This window comes from Ovis canadensis, chromosome 1 (genome assembly GCF_042477335.2).
Source record: "Ovis canadensis isolate MfBH-ARS-UI-01 breed Bighorn chromosome 1, ARS-UI_OviCan_v2, whole genome shotgun sequence".
Lineage (NCBI taxonomy): Eukaryota > Metazoa > Chordata > Mammalia > Artiodactyla > Bovidae > Ovis > Ovis canadensis.
Window position 1 is genome coordinate 165,456,063 of NC_091245.1, and position 21,047 is coordinate 165,477,109.

Below are 21,047 nucleotides of genomic sequence, written 5' to 3' on the forward strand. Positions count from 1 at the left end.
TTATTCCAAACACCAAACATAAGTTCCAGATGGATTAATGGCAACCTAAATGTGAACAAAAAAACCTGAATGAAATGTACAATGCAGGGAATATAGTCAGCAATTCGGTAGTATCTTTGTATGGTGACAGTTGACAACTTGACCATATGGTGATAGTTCTGAAATGTATAGAAATATTGAATCACTATATTGTGCACCAGGAACTAACATAGTGTTGTCGATCAATTATACTTCAAAAACAAACAAGCTCATAGAAAAAGAGATCAGATTTGTGGTTACCAGAGGAGTGTGTGTGTGTGTGTGTGTGTGTGTGTGTGTGTGCGCTCAGCTGCTCAGTCATGTCCAGCTCTTTGTGACTCTATGGACTGTAGCCTGCCAGGCTTCTCTGTCCGTGGGATTTTCCAGGCAAGAATACTGGAGTGGGTTGCCATTTCCTCCTCTAGGGATCTTCCTGATCCAGGGATTGAACCCAGGTCTCCTGTGTCCCCTGCATTGGCAGGAGGATTCTTTGCTACTAAGCCACTTCAGAAGCCCCTACCAGAGGAAAGGGGAGGAGTAATTGGATGGAGGGAAGAGGCACAAAGTGGAATTAAGATTGCTGGGAGGAATATCAATAATCTCAGATATGCAGATGACACTACCCTTATGGCAGACAGTGAAGAAGAACTAAAGACCTCTTGACGAAAGTGAAAGAGGAGAGTGAAAAAGTTGGCTTAAAGTTCAACATTCAGAAGACGAAGATCATGGCATCCAGTCCCATCACTTCATGGCGAATAGATGGGGAAACAGTGGCTGACTTTATTTTTGGGGACTCCAAAATCACTGCAGATGGTGATTGCCACCATGAAATTAAAAGATGCTTACTCCTTGGGAGGAAAGTTATGACCAACATAGACAGCATATTAAAAAGCAGAGACATTACTTTGTCAACAAAGGTCTGTTTAGTCACGGCTATGGTTTTCCCTGTGGTCATGTATGGATGTGAGTTGGACTATAAAGAAATCTGAGTGCTGAAGAACTGATGGTTTTGAACTGTGGTGTTGGAGAAGACTCTTGAGAGTCCCTTGGACTGCAAGGAGATCCAACCAGTCCATCCTAAAGGAGATCAGTCCTGGGTGTTCATTGGAAGGACTGATGCTGAATCTGAAACTCCAATACCTTGATATGAAGGTATTCACCTGATGTGAAGAGCTGACTCATTTGAAAAGACACTGATGCTGGGAAAGATTGAGGGCAGGAGGAGAAGGGGATGACAGAGGATGAGATGGTTGGATGGCATCACCAACTCAATGGACATGAGTTTGGGTAAACTCTGGGAGTTGGTGATGGACAGGGAGGCCTGGTGTGCTGCGGTCCATGGGGTTGCAAAGAGTCGGACATGACTAGAGTGACTGAGCTGAGCTGAACTGAGCCAAAAGATACAAGCTTCTAGTTCTAAGATAGATAAATACTAACAATGTAATGCATAATATGATAAATATAATAAACAGTGCTCTATGTTATACATGAAAGTTGTTAAGGAAGTAAATCCTAACAGTTCTCATCACGAGGAAGAACATTTTTATTTCCTGTTTTGTATCTATATGACATGATGAGTATTCACTAAACTTACTGTGGTAATCGTTTCACAGTGTATGAAGGTCAAATCATTTTGCTGTACACCTTAAAACTATACAGTGCTGTGCTGTGCTTGGTCGCGTCCAACTCTTTGCGACCCCATGGACTGTAGCCTGCCAGGCTCCTCTGGCAATTGGGATTCTCCAGGCCAGAATACTGGAGTGGGTTGGTTGCCATCCCTTCCTCCAGGGATCTTCCCACCCCAGGGAATGAACCCAGGTCTACCACATTGCAGGCGTATTCTTTACAGTCTGAGCCACCAGGGAAGCAATACAGTGCTCTGTGTCAATTATAGCTCAATAACATTGGAAGAAAAAAAATAGAAAATACAGGAGACTATGCTGATGATATTGGAGCAAGATAGATTTAAATGCAAAATGTACAAGTCAATAATAGGAGGTGTAAAAGGCCAGTGTATCAGTTTCCTGTTGCTGCTGTAACAAGTTCCCACAGATTTAGTGGCTTAAAGCAGCAGAAATGATCTAACAGTTTTGTAGGTCAGAAATCTAAAATGGGCCTTTCTGGGGTAAAATTAGGGGTCCAATATGATTGCTTTCCTTCTGGAGACACTAAGGTAGATACTATTTCGTTACATTTCCAGCTTCTAGAGGTCCCCACATTCCTTGGCCCTCTTTCATCTTCAGAGTGCGTTACTTCACCCTCTGCTGTCTATCCTGTCTCTGACCCGCCTGCCTTCTTCTAAGGACCCATCTGATTATATTAGGCCTATCTGGATAATCCAGACACATATCCCCACCTCTAGATTCTTAACTGTTCATCACACCTGCAAAGTCCCTTTTTGCTGCATCAGATAACATATTCACTGGTCCCAGGGATTAGGGTGTAGAAGTTTTTTTGCATGGAGGTGGGGGGACAATTTGGGCTTCCCAGGTGGCACTGATGGTAAAGAACCTACCTGCCAATGCAGGTTAGATGTAAGACATGCTGGTTCTATTCCTGGACCAGGAAGATCCCCTGGATAAGGGAATGGTAATCCACTCCAGTATTCTTGCCTGGAGAATCCCATGGACAGAGGAGCCTGGCAAGCTACAGTCCATAGGGTTGCACAGTCAGACACGACTAAAGTGACTTAGCACAGCATGGGAAGACAATTCTTAAGACTTACTACAGCAAGCCACAGACTAGGAGAATATATTATAAGCTCCAAAGGTTTAATGTATAGGATATAAAAAGGACTCTTTAAAAATACTTGGAAAAATAAAGGCAACCTTATTTAAAAAATCAGCACAGAATATGAGTAGGCAGTTCATAGGTATGAGAAACATGGCTTAGGATGTAAAATGCATATTAAACTTCACTATTGAGCAAGTAAATGCAAATTAAAACAGTAATTAGGTAGCATTTATTACCTTGCTTCAGATACAAATATTGGAAGATCTGACAACAGCAGAATTTAGTCAGTGGCAGAGAAGTGGTGTTATTTACATAAAACTACTGGAAGAAGAATCGATTGGGATGAGGGAAAAATAAGGATGTTTGTTGCAGCATTGATGGATGAAACAAACTAAGGCAAAGCATTTAAGGAAATACAACATAATAGGTGAGGTTCATATGTTACTATGAATATTACAGTAAGATGCATTTATATAAAATTTAACAATAAAGGATGTATAAGCGCTAGAAAGATTGACAGCTTCAGCACAGTGGTTACCTCTAGGGAGCAGGGAGATTAAAATTCATCTCTGCATGTTATGTTTTTCTTGTTTATACAGTTTGATATAAGTATAGTAAAATGTATTATTTCTGGGTGCTAGATACATGGTCATCTAAATTTTATTTATTCTTTTTGAAATTTTTTTTTTTTTTTTTTAAGGAAGAAGACCAGTTAGAAAGGTAGGCTTGTGATGAAACTGATTTTCTAAGCCAAATGAAAGAGGCTTTGATGAGGTGGATTATAGTCCACTGGAGAAGAGTTTGGTTTGGGAGTCTGACAGACCATTGCTTGTTAGCTGAGTGGCCCTGGGCATGTTTCTGACCACCCTGAGCCTCAAATTTCTTATCTAATAAAATGAGGATTAAAGGAGCTAGTGCACGTGAAGGCTTTAGCACGTGAAAGCACTCAGTAGTACTATAATAGCTCATAGATGAGAATTAATATTTGCTGTGCAACATCAAAATTTGATACACTGAGGTATTTGTACGATTTGTTTTACATAGCCCAAATTTAGATTTTGGATTAGAGTCTAATTAGAGACTTAGGAGCCCTCTATTAATTTTTCACTACTGCAGATGATGAAAATGCCCTTTGCACACTGTTGGGTGTTTCTCTGGACTGGAATGGCATTTGAGGTGCACATGATACGCACAGTCACACACATGCCATACACACTACGTACAGCACGGTGCATTATGCTTACTGTCCTTGAGTTCTTAGTGTTTCAGACATGGTTCATTTGGCAAAGACCAGGGTGAAGTGATGTTGTCGGGTAGATACTTTTAAAATAAAATAACATGTTACATTTAGAGTCTAGCCAGTTAGCATAATCCTGAGGTAATATCAACACCTTTCCCATACAAGCCGTGATTTGAAACTCAGCCCTACAGTGCCAGTGTACGAGTCTCTATGGGTTTTTTGTTTTTGGTTTTTTTTGTTTGTTTGTTTGTTATGTACATAACTAAGCATGTTTATTGTTCAAAGGAAAAGAGCCAGGATAAAGTGAAAGGTGGAAATGTCAGAGAGGGGAAGATAATCGATAGGGAGAGACAGGTGATGGGACAGAAGAATTCCACTGGACTTGGCAACTGAAGATACCTGTAAGAGTGAAGATCTGGTTAAGGCAGATAAGGATGTGAGATGCCAAAACGCAGTAGAGATGATATTAACTGTGATTCTGGCAGAAGAGGCTGCAGAGACCTCTGGAGATGAGAATGTGAAGGGCTTTGTAGCCCATGAAAGGAAGTTCTGGACACTTCCTGCTAGAGATCAGAGCTCAAGAGCTTCCTCCCAGCTCAGAGACTGAGCTTATTGAAGTATACCAGGCACCTGGCAAATTATCTGGCATGCAACAGTAGTTCAGAAATGTTTTCTAAATTGAATAATGTCTTCTTCCTTCTAAACAATGAGAATTAAGACAAGATTTTATCAGGTGCTTTGTTTTCAGTATTAACATGTCCAAGTAATTTTCTTTTCTTTTTTTAAAAAATTGGAATAAGGCACTTTTATTTAGTCTTTAAGACACTAAGTCAGATTTTCTCACAAGATTTTTTTGAGTAGCTGCCATGTATCAGCCTCTAATAAAAAATGGGAATGATGAACAAAATAGGCCAAGTTCCACATTCTCACTCCCAGGATGACCTCTTTGTCCAGTAAATGTGATCTTTGAACAGGACATTCCCTTTTGTTATGTTTTTGTCAGAGATCTCTTTCTCTCTCTTTCTCTATTTTCCCCTTCTCCTACGTGTGCCCCATCCCCCCATAGTCTTACACAGGCTCTAACTAGAGATATTCTGTGTAATTACACAGACCATACTTCTAACCCCCATATATGCTCATTTCAAAAAATCTTTTAACTATGTGCTTTCAAGTTACAGTTTATATACTCTCTGGAGTGAAAGATTACAGCCTTGGCTCCATATTGACAGTGAGCTAGCCAATACAATTTAACATTTGCTTTGTCTTTAAAGTTAGGAAAAGACCATTTGACAGACTTTATTCTACCTCAAAGACTTTCTATATGGATAAAAAGTGAATGAAAATATATATATAAGGTACATATCTTCTCTTTACCATCTTGAAAACTTCTGCAGTTGATGACTAGGGAAATTATTTCATCCCCATTTGTTTGAGCTCATATTCAAGTCTGTATAGTTTTGAAAAATACCAAAGCTTAGTTAGATTTAAACATTTTATCCAACATATATAGAAGTTGTGCTGATGTAAATGTAATCCTTCCGGCAGAGTACTTGCACACAGGGTCTCCAAGCTTCATATTTATTTATTTGCTATTTATGTATGTATTTGGCTACCATGAGTCATGGCACATGAGCTCTTCCTTGCATCGTGCGGGATCTTTCGCTGTGGCACATGGACTCTAGCTGTGACGTGGGCTCAGTGGTCAAGGTGCGTCGGTTCCAGAGCTCACAGGCTTCAGTAGTTGTGGCACATGGGCTCCCTAGTGGTGGTGCACGAGCTCTGGAGCCCAAGGGCTCAATAGATGGGGTGTGCGGACTTAGTTGCTCCCTGGAGTATGAGATCTTAGTCTCCTGACCAGGGATTGAACCCGCATCCCCTGGATTTTCAGGTAGAGTCTTAACCACTGGACCATCAGGAATGTCCTAAGTGGTGGACACACCTGTTAAATTGCTGTGATAGGTAAGAATGGGGGGGTCATAAATATTGCCCAGCTGAGCAAGATGAAGTCATCTGCTTCAGATAGTATCACACCTACCAATCAAAAATAATCTACATGATGAAATTACTTAGAACATTTTAGAACTGTAGTGAAGGGGTTAAGAACACAGCCTCTGAAGCCATTCTGTCTAGTTTCTAGTTCTTTTACTTCCTATGTGTGACCTGTGCCTTAATTCTTCATCTGCAAAGCACAGATAATAATCGTACCCATGTCAAAGGAAAGTTGCATGGATTAAAGGAGTGAATATGATTTTGCAGTTCCTAACATAAATGTATTTTGGAATTTGGAATTTTTCACATTTTAAACAATAATATGATTCATTGGTTCATAGATAGCATGTATCCCCAGAAATATTCTGGGCAGTGCCCCATAATTAAACACATTTCTATTTCTGTAACAAAATATAATCATAGCTACACAATTGGATAAATATTATAAATAGTCTTCTGCTTATTCAGGTCAGATTTTGTTGCCAAATAAACTAGGTTAAAAAAAAATTAGAAAATATATATATACACCTCTCCATCCATCATTTACAAACATTTATCTGTAGTTCATGTGTGTGTGTGTGTCTGTATGTGTGTTCGATGCCCAGCACATGCTGTCACACACATGCTAATTATTACTACTGTTATCATTTAAAGTATTTAGTTGATAGACTGATGGTTTTTTTTTAATGCAGTTTTAATACTCTTTTTCTTTCTTATCCACCTTCTTCCTTTTAGAAACTGTAGCCTCATTGCATGACTTAGACTTGACCCAGCAGGAATGCCCTGTTCTGTTCCTGCTGACACCTAAGAAGAGTGTTTGGCCCCAAATGGTTGGCTGTCTTCTGAGTTAGCATGGACTGAGGCCAAGAGATTTGTAGAGATCAAATTGTAGTTAAATTCTGGTGGTTTCTTTGGAAAGGTCAGATTGCTCTGTCACCATCAGTTTTAAAGACTATTAGTAGTATATATATATATATATATATATATATATATATATATATATATTCTTCCTATTTTCAAGTTTGGAAAATGTATCAGAAAAATAAGACTTTTAAATAGTTCTTTCTATTTCTTTCAGTGCTTTCTACTTCTGAATGATTGCCTTCCTAATCTCCCTAACCTTTAAGTACATTTATAAATTTAAGTACAGTTGACCCTTGAACAAATGCAGGGGGTTAGAGATGCCCACCTCCCCAACCCTACCCCCTGTAAGCAGTGGAAAAATCTGTGTTTGACTGTTTCTACCTCAAAACAAAGGACTTGATAAATGTTCTATCCAAGGGCAGGAAGATGAAACACTCTGGGTAGAATCAGGACTCAGACCCACTTCTTCCAATTCCATACATCGTGACCTCTAATGAACACAAACTTTCCCCTACACTTGAGTTAATGTAAAGAACTGTAAAATGAAAATATTTACTGAAAAAAAAATCCACATACAAGTGAATCTGCACAATTCAAACATATATTGTTCAAAGATCGACTGTGTATGTATAAATTAAGACCAATATAAATAAAAATAGTTTAAAGAGCAAGTTGGACTTGGGCTTCCCAGGTGGCACTGGTGGTAAAGAACCCACCTACCAGTGCAGGAGACATAAGTGACGTGGGTTCGATCCCTGGGTTGGGAAGATCCACTGGAGGAGAGAGTGGCAACCCACTCCAGTACTTTTGCATGGAGAATTCCATGGACAGAGGAGCCTTGTGTGTTATAGTCCATAGGGTCGCAAAGAGTCGGACACAACCGAAGCGACTTAACACACAACACAAAGAGAGAGTAAATATATATCAGACCTCTAAAGAGAGCATGACTTTAAACTCAGAAACAATAGATGTTCTCAAAGGAAAACTTTGATAAATGGGACCACATGATGACATCCTGCAGTTATTAATGAAAAAGAGGGACATTTGTCCATGTTGGTTAGTCATGTTTCATCCTTGGCTGATGCTGTTGGTTTGTATTCCTCACCCATTTATGTATTGGGTCTCTTAGAGGATCCTTACTGAGTTAAGTAAACTGATAGATACAAATACCCTCCTCTGTCATTTTCTGCAATTATTTTCCCAATCTTCCTGCTTCATCATTTTTTAAATAATTTTTGAGATCTCCTCCATCAAATTTTCCACTGTTTGTTGTTGTTGTTCAGTTGCTAAGTTGTGTCTGACTCTTTGCAGCCTCATGGACAGCAGCAGGCCAGGGTCCCCTGTCCTTCACTATCTCCCAGAGTTTGCTCAGATTCATGTCCAGAGTCAGTGATTCTATCAAAGCATCTCTTCCTCTGTTGTCCCCTTCTCCTTTTGCCTCCAGTCTTGCCAGCATCAGGGTCTTTTCCAGTGAGTCTGCTCTTGGCATCATCGCACTGTTATCTTAAGGCAAATTTCTAGGTATAGAATTCCTAGATTGCCTTTGAACTGGAGAGTGAATTTGATGCAGTTTGAATGATAATGACAATACAGGGGTTAAGGGTGCTGACTGTCCACACAGTTGAAAGTTGGCATATGACTTAACCGTTGGCCCTCCATCTCTGTGTTTCCACATCCAAGGATTCAACCAACCTCAGATCATGTAGTACATATTTATTGCAAATAATCCTTGTATAAGTGGACCCATGCAGATCCAGCCCTCATCGTTCAAGGGTCGACCATGCCCCCAGCCACACTCACATGTTTTTCTCACTCTCTCATTCATCTGTTTGTCTTACTTGGGCCCTTTTATCACTGTGGTAGTTTTTCTGGGCACCCCTTCACCAATCCTGACCTTCCACACCCCCCTCCTGTTTTTAGGTCAGGCTCTTTTTCTTTGTTCTAGAAGATTCTTTCTATGTCCTCATACTTAACACTCTATTTTCTTCACTCATTTGTTGCCAGATAAGTTTCCTGAAATCCATTTAAAGAAAATACACGTAAACTACATTTCTATGCAAACATATGCACAATAATTACCAATTTAAATTTTGAATAAGTATTTCCATAGTTCAAAAATCGGAAAGGACCAAAGGCCTGCAGTAAAGAACTTTGCTCCCACTCCTCCCTTTATCTTCTTAGATCCTAGTTTTCTAACACATTAGCCATGGAGGTGCTTTATACTTGATTTTTTAAAGAAAAATTTTCATGTGTATAAAGCACATATTATACATGTGTGTACATAAATTATTTTCCCTTCTGTACACAAACTGTAGCATAAGAAGTCTGCTCTCCTGCATTACTCTTCACTTTGTATTTGCTGCTAATGAACATATCTCAGAGATCTTTCATAACGATCTCCTCACTGTTTTGTGCAGTTGGATAGAATTCCTTCGTGAATGCACCAGGGAGAACCCATGCCCTCATGATGGACTTTTAAGTCATTCTCCATCTTTGCTATTCCTAACATGGATGCCAGGAATAACACTTTCGTAAGTCATTTCGGTCTTACGCAGGTATAGTGAGAGTCTGTTGCTGGACTGTTCATTTACTGTTGTCCGAACAGCCAGTTCCCGCCTATTGTATTACTTCCCATGTACCGGGTTACAGTTGGCTCAGCCCGTTCCTCCTCCTCTGCCCAAATACCTTCCAGGACTCCCAGCTGGCAGTGGATCTGTCTGCTCTGTCAGGGTCAAGGGGACGCAGGCAGCTTGATACACAGTAGCAAACAGTGGACGCAGCTGGCACCGTTTCCTGCCAGACTCTGTCTTTTGGCTACATTGGTTTAGTTGCTATGCCCCAACATAGCTCATGCATTTCTGTCCCCTTCTCTGCACAGAGCACCTTTCCTCTGCTCTCCTTAGGCCTCTGCAGGTCACTGGCATCTTTTGAGACTGACTGAACTCACACACCACCATGTTTGTGAAGCCTCCTTGATTTCTACAGCCTTCTGCTAAAAAGAATTTGGGCTTCCACTGGGTATTTTCATGGGGCGTCTCTTTTTCTACCCTGGATTACTTCAAGATGTCTATGCAGTTCTCCTGCTGTAGCTGCTGCTGCTGCTAAGTCGCTTCAGTCATGTCAGACTCTGTGCGACTCCATAGACGGCAGCCCACTGCCTGGTGGGATCCCTGGGATTCTCCAGGCAAGAACACTGGAATGGGCTGCCATTTCCTCCTCCAATGCATGAAAGTGAAAAGTGAAAGTGAAGTCGCTCAGTCATGTCCGACTCTTCGCAGTCCCATGGACTGCAGCCTACCAGGTGCTCTGTCCATGGGATTTTCCAGGCAAGAGCACTGGAGTGTACTAGTGTACGTTGCCTAGTGTAGCTACTAGTTAGTAATGCCTCAAACATAAGGATGTTGACTTGTTTTGGTTTCTCATCCCACAAAAGTCTCCTAGCATGGTATCTTGTATACACAAATGAATGAAAAAGAGCAAAATTGATTCTGTTCTTGTCTGACATGAGGGGTTGGGGAAATGAGTACTTTTTAATGTCAAAATCATTCCCACCCCTGTGCATTCTGGCTTTTTGTTCTTATTATTGTTAAATTAGAAATACCTTCTCCTCCCTCCTAGGAATACCTTTAAGAGCCTAGAGCATGAAGTCTTATATCCTCAGTGATTACACCTGTGACCTCCTGGGAAGAGAGGGTGCTGTTCCATTCTGTGTTTATTCTGTGACCAGCTAAAAGTACTGGCAGGACCAAAAGCATGGTCTGTTTTATAGCACATTCAGACCTTAATATGTGACTGGAACAGGTTTCTATTTTTATTGTGAGATTGACTACTTTTCTAATATTTCAATTTTAATTTCAAAAAAATTGAATAAGCATTATTAATGGAATCTAGTCTCACCACTGCAGCTTTGACAATAACATCATTAGCAGGTGCAGCAATCAACAATATGCATTTGAGAAGTGGTGGATCTGGGACACCCTGCACTGTGACTGGGATGTCACCGAGGTATAGCCACCTTCTGGTGATGCTTTCTCTTTTCTCTGCTTTTAGGTTTTTGAAGAACCCTCCCTTAGCCTTTTTGCTCTGGAACACTGTGAGGGGAGAGAGTTACATCTAGAAGAGGCTGTGAACTCTGTTCTGAACAAGGACCTGCACTTCTACACCCAGTCCGTGTGGGTGAAAAGTGGACTGTAAGTATGGGGCTAGGGCCTGGCCTGCTTCAGTCACTGTGGCAGGTCAGCTCGGCACAGGTGCTTTCTGTTCCCCACTGCCTCTGTTACTTGGTGTGATGGTACTCTCACTTCTTTTCTGTCTCCATGTAATAATCATAGTTTCTCTCAAATAAAAGAAGACTGTGGACTGTGTCCTGTATGCAGTAGCAGGCAGTGGTCTGGGAGAAGGACTGCCATGTGTTCAGAGCGTGGGTCCTAGAGTGGGTGGACCAGATGACTGTAACAATTTGAGCCCTCTTTCCTTTTGGAAGGAACTTAATTGAATCAGTGAGCTTAACTAGGTGAGAGACCTGCTTAAGACAAGTGACTAAAACTATTAGCGCTTTTTGGTGTTTTGATTTGATGTCTTGTTTATGCTAGAGCTGTTTTGTTCTAGGGCACTTATTTTCATGCTCGGTGTCCTGGCTGACCCAGCCTGCCTACCAGTGTCGCTGCTTATGCAGGATGTTGGGCAGCGTGGGTGCAGGTCATATGGGGCCTGCACTTTTACAGTCTGGGAAGATGACTCTAAGAAAAGAGATGAAAAACGATGGGTACATAAATTAGGCATGAACTTGCATATTTATTCAGGACAAAAATGGTAAGTGGCCTGAAAGTGAGGGGCCCTGAAGTTGCAGCTCTCACGCTTCCTAGAAAATCTTCATCTCAGGACATTTCTGAGAGTGGCTGTCAGCCTAGCCTGCCCCTCCTCCTGTACCTTTGGTGTTTTGGTACCAAAAGTCATCCAGAAGAACACACATTGCTCTCTATCATTAATATAAGGATGCCGTTTGTGTGTCTTATGACTTTGAAATTGTGTGACAATCAACTGTCCTTGTTAAATTGTCTGGGGATAGTGAAAGAGAAAGCCGAGACTATAAACTGATTTGAAAATGAAGTTTAACAGTTATATGGCTCTGGATTCTTTGTGAGAGAATCGGTACATGGGATAGGAAGAGTGAAGGCTGTCAGAAGGTTTTCCTAGGCTACAAATGGCTCCCAGAATACCACTTCATGCACAACTAGCTGCCCTCAGTGACAGGTTTTGTTTTGTTCTGTTTAATCCTTATATTATCCCACAGCTTTAATCTGTGGTGGTAACAGGGGCAAGCTTCAATGCTTTTCAGTTGTGAAATTCATTAGATTAATATATAAGGAGGTCAAGTTTATTAGAACCTTACCTCGGTTTTATAATTGAGACTTCCCTGCCTGTCTAAAGAGTCTGCAGACCAGACTGGGAGAGGCAGCCCGGCCTCCCCATGGCCATACCATCCTGACGGTGCACCAGTCTGACGGTGTAGGCTGTGTTAGCAGGAAGGGGTGGAGGGAAGGTTGTCTGTCTCACTCGTCCATGCGTAATTTGGCCAAGCCTGATCTCGGCTGTGGAGAGCTGTGGCTTTGTCTGAACAAGCCACCTCATCTTCACGCGTCCTTTCTGAAAGCACTGTGTGCCATGACCTGGGGTCCTGCTGAGAAGTGCAGTTTCTCTTGGCGATCCCAGCTTATTTTCCATAACTGTGTGTCCAGCTTGATAACCACCTCAAGCCGGGCTTGGCAAACCTCTACAGCAAGGGGCCAGGTGGTCTTTTCAGTCTGTTGGCCGGCCTGCCTCTGTCACCTAACGCCATGGTGCAGAAGCAGCCAAGGCCAGTGTGGAAAGGAGTGGGCATGACTGTGTGCAGTGGCATAGGTCTCCAGGCTCCAGGCATACTCCACGAAGCCCTGGACACTCTGCCCAGCTGGAAGGCCCCTGGGGTCCTGAGAAGTATTTGGAAAAGGAGCCAGTCTCAAGAGTTCAGACAGGATTTCTGTGGACAATTTTAAGTAGTCCTCGTGGGAGCCGTTGTGGGAGTAGGTGTGTTTGCAGAGGTTGCTAGAGCCACGGAGAGAGGCTCTGAAGGACGTGGGACAGCAAGCCTAAGAGCGGGAGAGGAAGCCGGTATTTTTTAACTGGGTAATTAGGGAGGGATTATCGTCTATGTCTGAATCTTAGAATGTTAGGGGGAAAAGCCTGGTATTATCCAAATAACACAGAATTCTAGAGCTGGAGGGAAACTTGTTTTGAAAGGAAGACAACCAGGTTCCTGCTGATCTTCTGGGCCACAGTCCAGTGCGCTTTCTCCTCATCCTCTCTGGTTTTTCCACTGAAATACACATCTGGGACTCCCCTGGTGGTCCAGCGGCCAGGACTCTGCCCTCCCAATGCAGGGGATCCAGGTTCAATCCATGGTTGAGGAACTGGATCCCACGTGCTGCAACTGAGAGTCGCGTACCACAACTAAATATCCCGCATGCCGCAACTAAGACCGGGCGCTCCCAAATAAAATAAGTAAATGAAAATAAACATGAAAATACCCAACATTTTTCTCTTAATAACAATCTACAAACTTAGAAGTTGTAACGAATGAACCCAGTATGGTATAGTAAAAGGTATTTTTGATAAGAGATTGCTTTAAGCATCCCATTTTTTTCTTTCCTGTTCTCATATAGGTGGATAGCTTATGAAGGACCCAATTTCTTAGGAAGACAAATCCTACTCGAGCCTAATGAGATCCCAAATTGGAGAGCATTCAGTGGATGGAAAACCATTGGTTCCCTCCGTCCTGTGAAGCAGGTACAGAGAAAAGAACCATATCATCTAATAATATAGCTCAGTTTCCTAGTAGAAATGTCATAAACCATAGCATCTGAACAGTGGACCATTTAATTTAGTTTGCCATTTATGTTACAAGAGGATCCCATTAGGATGGGATCATAAAACTAAATCATAAAATTGTACCTAAGGTCAGTATTGGGTTTTAGCCTTGAGTCTTAAGTCTGATTGACCTTGTTGTCTTTTCATGGGAAAATAAGTATCCTAAGCTCCGCAGCAAACAATGGAAACAAAAATGAACCCTGAGAGTGCACTAGTTTCACCTCCTAAGTATTTGGTTCCCCCCAACCCCGCTTACATAATACTCAGGATGGATCCTGGCAATTTAACGAACATAGTATTTATTGCACACCTACTGCTTGTCAGTCTTTGATGCAGAAACTTCCCACGGTTCTTTGGGTTCAGTCTCATCTCTTCAGCATGGCCTGTGTGAAATGGCTCCCCCTGGCTTCTCCAGCCTCGTCTCTGTCTCCCCCTCACATGCTGGCTCTGTGCCATGCACTAGCACAGAGTGCTTTCCCACACTTACGGGCTCTGTCTAGAAGTTTCTTCATTCTTTGCCTGGCTAGTTCCTTGTCCTCCTTTAAGTTCATCTGAAGTGTCAGGCCCTCCAGGAAGTCTCTCTTACTCTCTCTCTCTCTGAATCTAAATGACACCCTTAAAGACCTGGTTCTGTTTCTACAAGACGCTGCCTGAGGTGTGTAATGATGTGTTTGTTGGATCGGGCACTTTCTAGCTCTACAACAAGCCCCACGAAGGGCTTCTCACTCTGCACTTCTGCCTGTCACAATGTCTGGCATACTGTAGGCACTCAGGGACTGTTTTCTCAGTGAAGGAATGAATGTATAAATGGGTAAGTTGAATGTTTGATACTATGCAAAAAATAATTACAGAAGTTATATAAGGGTAGACATGATTTAGGCCTTACCGGAGCTTACGTTTTTGTTGGGAAAACATGCCCAGCTCAAAGCAGTCATATAAAATGCAAAATGGAGCGGGACCAAGGTAGCGGACTAGAAAGACCCTGAGCTCACCTCCTCTCACAGGCACACCTAAGTCACACCTGTCTGCAGAACAACCATCGATGAAAAAGAGGGACCCACCAGAAAAGATCCTCTACCACTAAAGATATGAAAAAAGGAGCCACTGGGAGTAGGAGAGACAGATCTGCAATATAATCAGATCACATCTCCTGGGTGGGTGACCCAATAATTGGAGAATAGTTCGTCCAAAGGAGTGAGGGTCTGAGCCCTGCACTGGGCACCCTAGCCTGGGGACACTGTACTGGAAAGAGGATCCCCCATAGCATTTGGGCAGAAGAACTGAAGAGACATTTTTCCAAAAAGGAAATGCAGATGGCCAACAGGCACAAAAAAATATGCTCAGCATCACTAGTCATCAGAGAAACACAAATTAAAAGCCGTCTTTTAATATCACCTCCCACCTGTCAGAATGCTGTTTATCAAAAAGAATGCAAAAGAGAAATGTTTTTTTGATAAATGGATAGACACACACGTGTGTGTACACACGAGCATGCACGTGTGCACACCATGCTCATTCCCACTACTGTAGTTCTGTTGGTTCAGATCCTAGCTCTGCCACTCAGAAGCAGTGTGACTCTGAGTGAGTCACTTCACTTCTTGGCATCTCAGATTTGTCACTGGTGAGCTTACCCCTCAGTATCACCATGAGGGTTAAATCATCGTGAGGACTGACACAACATCTGGCTCATGTTGCTGTGGTGACACCTTTATTTTGAAAGGTTTTTATTCCCAGTGTCCTTGGAGGGAACCAGAGATGCCTGGCTGAGGGATACGAAGCATCAGTGCCCTTCCCTGGCACAGATCTTCCTGCACTGCGTCTTGCTTATTCCTCAGTCCTGTCACACAGGATGATAGGGAACTGCCCTGAAAAGCTGTGGGGGAAAGCATGGCAGAAGTGGGATTTCAGTTTAGTTGATATATTAGTAGTAACACTTAATCCCATGTTGTTAGAAACTCTGGAAGCCAAGTTGGATGCTGAGAATTTTTCCCTCACTTTTGAAAGGGGTCCCTTGCTGGAAAGGATGTCCCTGGCTGTTATTCAAGATAGCTAGAACAGTAGCCTCTGATTCTACATGGAAGTTTCTTTTAATAACATTGTTACTATCCTTGAATTGTGCATTAGGAAATTATCCCTAAACATTTACTTTCAAAGTAATACTTTAATATTTTCCCTTTGTTTATTTAGGCCACAGCTTTGAAAACCAGCAGAGGAACTCTATAGGTACCTATAACAGTATTATGAGTCTTCCGTCCAATCACTCCCCAAGCCCGACCCTGCTTAGCTGACAAGATCAGGCGCATTCAGGGTGGTTTGGCCATAGATGGATGTATTATGGGTCATAATTCCATTTTTTGGTAAGCCTCTTGGCACTGCTTTGGCTTATATTATTGTTTAGAAATTCAGGAATCATTAAAATGTGATCCTCTGAGGTTGGAAATGAGGGCTTCACTAAGGCACTTAAAATGCATATCAGTGCTTTAATGTATAATCACAGAGAAGCCAGACTACAAGTGCATACGAAGAATGATTATTACCTTCAGTTCAGTCGCTCAGTCGTGTCCGACTCTTTGCAACCCCATGAATCGCAGCATGCCAGGCCTCCCTGTCCGTCACCAACTCCCGGAGTTCACCCAAACTCATGTGCATCGAGTCAGTGATGCCATCCAGCCATCTCATCCTCTGTCGTCCCCTTCTCCTCCTGCCCCCAATCCCTCCCAGCATCAGGGTCTTTGCCAATGAGTCAACTCTTCGCATGAGGTGGCCAAAGCATTGGAGTTTCAGCCTCAGCATCAGTCCTTCCAATGAACACCCAGGACTGGTCTCCTTTAGGATGGACTGGTTGTTATCTCCTTGCAGTCCAAGGGACTCTCAAGAATCTTCTCCAACACCACAGTTCAAAAGCATCAATTCTTCAGCACTCAGCTTTCTTCACAGTCTAACTCACATCCATACATGACCACTGGAAAAACCATAGCCTTGATGAGACGGACCTTTGTTGGCAAAGTTAATATCTCTGCTTTTTAATATGCTATCTAGGTTGGTCATAACTTTTCTTCCAAGGAGTGTCTTTTAATTTCATGGCTGCAGTCACCATCTGCAGTGATTTTGGAGCCTAGAAAAATAAAGTCTGACACTTACTTGAGCTAATTGACTAAAAACTGTGATGTTTGGTCCTAACATAAGTGGAACTGTCCTTTGTGAAGGTCACACCTGTTTTCTTACATGTACAAGGTAAGGAAACTGTTGTAAAGAATGTAGTGAAGCCTCCAGAATTAATAACTGTAGGAGACTTGTAGAATTATATGATTCATAGACTTACAAATTACAGGAATTTAAATACCTTACTGTTGCACTGTGAATATGGAAATAGTGGTTTGAAACAGTTAAAACACTTAACCAAGTAAGAGATCTTTTTCATCTGCTTTACATTACCATATTTAAAAAACTGTCCTTTTATTTGCTTATTTAAGTGCCCAGAATGTTTATTTCCATAGGAAGGCTAAACATGACACCAATTTACCAAACTTCAACTAGCCTCACATTTGATCCATCTTAAACTTCAAAATAGAATATTCACTGGTGGGCTTACCATAATGCCTTGTTGCACTTGCCTAGCTCTTACCTTTCTCAGCTTGAAAAGTGCTTCTTCATTCAGTAACACATCATGTGTTACTGGTATTTGACAAGGTTCTAAGTGGAATGCCAGCATCTGATCCAAGACAGGGATATTGAGTGTCCTGTATTACTACATTAAGACTGGAGGCCTAAGTCCTGGGGCTGAGAGAATAGTTTCTGTGGTGCTTCAGCCATGTGCCCTGTTCTTTTATCATCCTGTTCCACTGCCAGCTTTGGAATCAGTCTCTTATTCCCCATGTCTCAGAGTAATGAGTGCATCTCTGCACAGGCCTTAGAGCATCAGGGTGAATAGGGAGGGTTTTGGCACAGGCAAACCTGGTTTTTCCATATCTGTGTAACCCTTATTTGTAAGAATGCAGGTCATAATTTTACTTTGTTTTTCCTGTGGTGGTTTTAACTCTTGAACATACCCTGCAACATGCAGGATCTTAGTTCCCCAACCAGGGATCAAACCTGTGCCCCCTGCAGTGGAACTGTGGAGTCTTCACTGGACCACCAGGGAAGTCCCTTGTATTCTCTTAAAGGTTGTTCTGGTCATTAATTCTGAGAGCATTTAGGACTAAGTCTCAATAAACAGTAACTGTGATCCTTAGCGGCAGGTCCTAGACTTAGTATCTTATTTGAAAACTTCCTATATATTCCAGGCCCAAGAGATGAAATTTTTTGTTACCCAATTTTTGAGTAGCTACATAGTGACCACCTATATGCAAGGTCTCTCTCCTTGAAATATCAAGGTCAATTTCAACAAAGTATAAATAGAAACAAAAAACTTACTAGAGGGCCCTCAGCTACCTGGGTTTTTCACAACTTCCCATAGAAGTCATTTGGCACTTAATCATAGCACAAGCCAGCGTGTCTTATCATTGTACCTTGCCTGCTCAATTGTTATTCCATCCATGGAGGTAGTACCTTGCCCTTATTCTTACTCCCCAGCCTTCCCCAGACCCACAAGGACATAGTAGTTACTGCATGAACCTCATTAAGTCCCCAATTCTGCATCTGCCCCTTGTCATAGCAGAATGTGAATAAATGAAACTATTACCTTTCACCCTCCCAAGAGTGTATTTCAGAAAAGACAGTAGAGAGTGTACAAGTGAAGGTATGTGCTCAATGGTATAAGGGTTTTTTAATGGAAAATTTGAAACAGATATAAATAAGCTAAATTCTGTTTCCTCTCACATGTTTCCTTCAAGTTTTCCTTGGAAAGGGCTGATTTCCAGATTCAAAAGGTATTTTTCTAACTGGCTCTGTCCCTCCTGCCACAGCCCGCAGTGTACATCAGAATAAGGAACCGAGCCCATGACGGGTACCTGACAGTCACGGGAAATGTGGCCGACACCAGGGCAACCTCTGTGTGCATCTCTCCCTACAACGGGAAGAATACTCAGATCTGGCACTACTGTCGAGGACTCTTTAAATCCAAGGTAACCAGCCCCACCGATCATATAGCTTGATTGTTGATCTTCGGTCTTTTAGAAACCAGAATCTTCCCCAGTCAAATGGCATGATACAATTAAGGCAACTGCCTGTGAATAGTCTGCTGCGTGATTATCAAGACATTGACATATATTACTGAAGCTTGAAATGGACTTAGGAACTAGACTTTCCTATAGCCAAAAATTCTGTTTTAAAGTAAAAAGACTAATACATACTAAATGGTTTTTTTAAAACTAGTGATAAAATCATCACACCCAAATGGATGGTGTGCTTTTCTGAGATGTTTGTTACACTCTGTGGCCCAGATCAATTTAGCTGTCTTTGTGATTCCAAACACATTGAATTGAGCCTTTCTCATCTTCAAAATGGGCTTCCCTGGTAGCTCAGCTGGGAAAGAATCTGCCTGCAATGCAGGAGATGTAGGTTCAATCCTTGGGTTGGGAAAATCCTGTGGAGGAGGGCATGGCAACCCACTCCAGTATTCTTGCCTGGACAGAGGAGCCTGGCAGGCTACAGTACATGTGGTTAAAAAGAGCTGGACATGACTGAGCAACTAAGCACATCGTTGAAACAGATAATGAAGGCAGAAGAAGGCTGCTGCTTTTGGAGGAAGTTTAGAAAATAAAGTCAGGTTTCTTTTTCTGCATCCCTATTATGTTTGATGGTGTGGGGAATAAGACACCAGTTTTATTATGTTACCAGTGGATTATCGACCTTTTTCTCATGCTTCAACAGAAATGAAAAGCACTCAAACATAATTATTGTCTGGGTATCCAGCACATCACCCAGTGTTTTTATAAGAAAAACAAGCTCGACCTTATATATTTAAGCTAACACTAACTCAACATTTAATTCTAATTCAACAAATCTTTATTTAACCATCTGTTGTCAGATCTGGATGTTCTTTTAAAAGCAAATACCTCAGGCTTCCCTGGTGGCTCAGTCCAGTCCACCTGCAATGCAAAAGTGAAAGTCTCTCAGTCGTGTCCGACTCTGCAACCCCATGGACTATACATATACGGTCCATGGAATTTTCCAGGCCAGAATACTGGAGTGGGTAGCCTTTCCCTTCTCCAGGGGATCTTCCCAACCCAGGGATCAAACCCAGGTCTCCCGCATTGAGGTAGATTCTTCACCAGCTGAGCCACAAGGAAAGCCCAAGAATACTGCAGTGGGTAGCCTACCCCTTCTCCAGGGCATCTTCCCACCCCAGGTTCAATTCCTGGGTCAGGAAGATGCCCTGGAGAAGAAAATGGCAACCCATTCCAGTATTCTTGCCTGGGAAATCCTGTGGACAGAGGATCCTAGTGGGCTACAGACAGGTGGGATCGCAAGAGTTGGACACAACTTAGTGACTGAACCACCACCACACTGAGACTTACGTGATTTCTAAAATGATATGTGATTTCCTGACACTCATCTGTACCATGGAAAATTATGATTCCTTCCAACCGCAGCAGTTTTTGAGAGTCAAGCGATCACAGGGGAAAAAAAAAAAAAAAGTACCTCTAATTCAGTAGGTTTATATCCATTCTATCGCCTTCCCTCAGCCATAACAACTTAAAAAGTTGACTGAGATTATAATTTTAGATTTAGTTTTAGATCTTGTTTTCTTTTTAGATGGGCTTGTCTCATTTACTCACATGAAAGAAAAAGGACTCAATCCAACTGATTTTAGCAAATGTAGTACTGCCAATGTATTTCTTGACCCTTCAGGCCAGTGACACATGTCTCGATGTCATCGGTGGTCGAGACACCCCTGGAGCTAAAGTCGCCCTCTGGACCGAACATGGGCAGTTCAGGCAGAAGTGGAGACTGAACAGAAATGGAACCATCAGCTCCTACCTCAGTGATCAACTGGTCCTTGATGTTAAAGGTAGGCCTATGACGAAAGCTAGTGTATTGTGCCCTTGGATATTCATTTTGAATTCCAAACCTCCACCTCCTCCTGGGTAAAAGACCTTATATATAAGGGAAATGTTTTTAATTATACTTGAAAAAGCTGGTATGCCATTTTAACAAACAGCAAGCAAAACAATCAGCTATAGGGGGATCAAAAGCCTAAGGACCAAGCCTATGAAGGTTCTTATCAGTACAGTGGTAAAATTTTCATCTGCTATGTGATCTTAGAGAACATTTTGAAATTTGAAGCATCACCAACCGTAACATGTCATCTGGTCCCTAAAGAAACATCTCTGACTTTCTGTTCTGAATTGTGTGG

General features: G+C 42.1%; 1 protein-coding gene across 1 annotated transcript in view; it reads left to right on the forward strand.

Annotated features, from left to right (window-relative positions):
- CRYBG3 (crystallin beta-gamma domain containing 3) overlaps positions 1-21,047 on the forward strand; it is a 125,064-nt gene that overhangs the window by 101,879 nt on the left and 2,138 nt on the right. The window contains exons 18-21 of the mRNA XM_069550663.1: positions 10,895-11,034; positions 13,546-13,669; positions 18,655-18,813; positions 20,543-20,702. Coding sequence (XP_069406764.1) covers positions 10,895-11,034; positions 13,546-13,669; positions 18,655-18,813; positions 20,543-20,702 — 583 coding nt within the window. The remainder of the gene's footprint in view (positions 1-10,894; positions 11,035-13,545; positions 13,670-18,654; positions 18,814-20,542; positions 20,703-21,047) is intronic.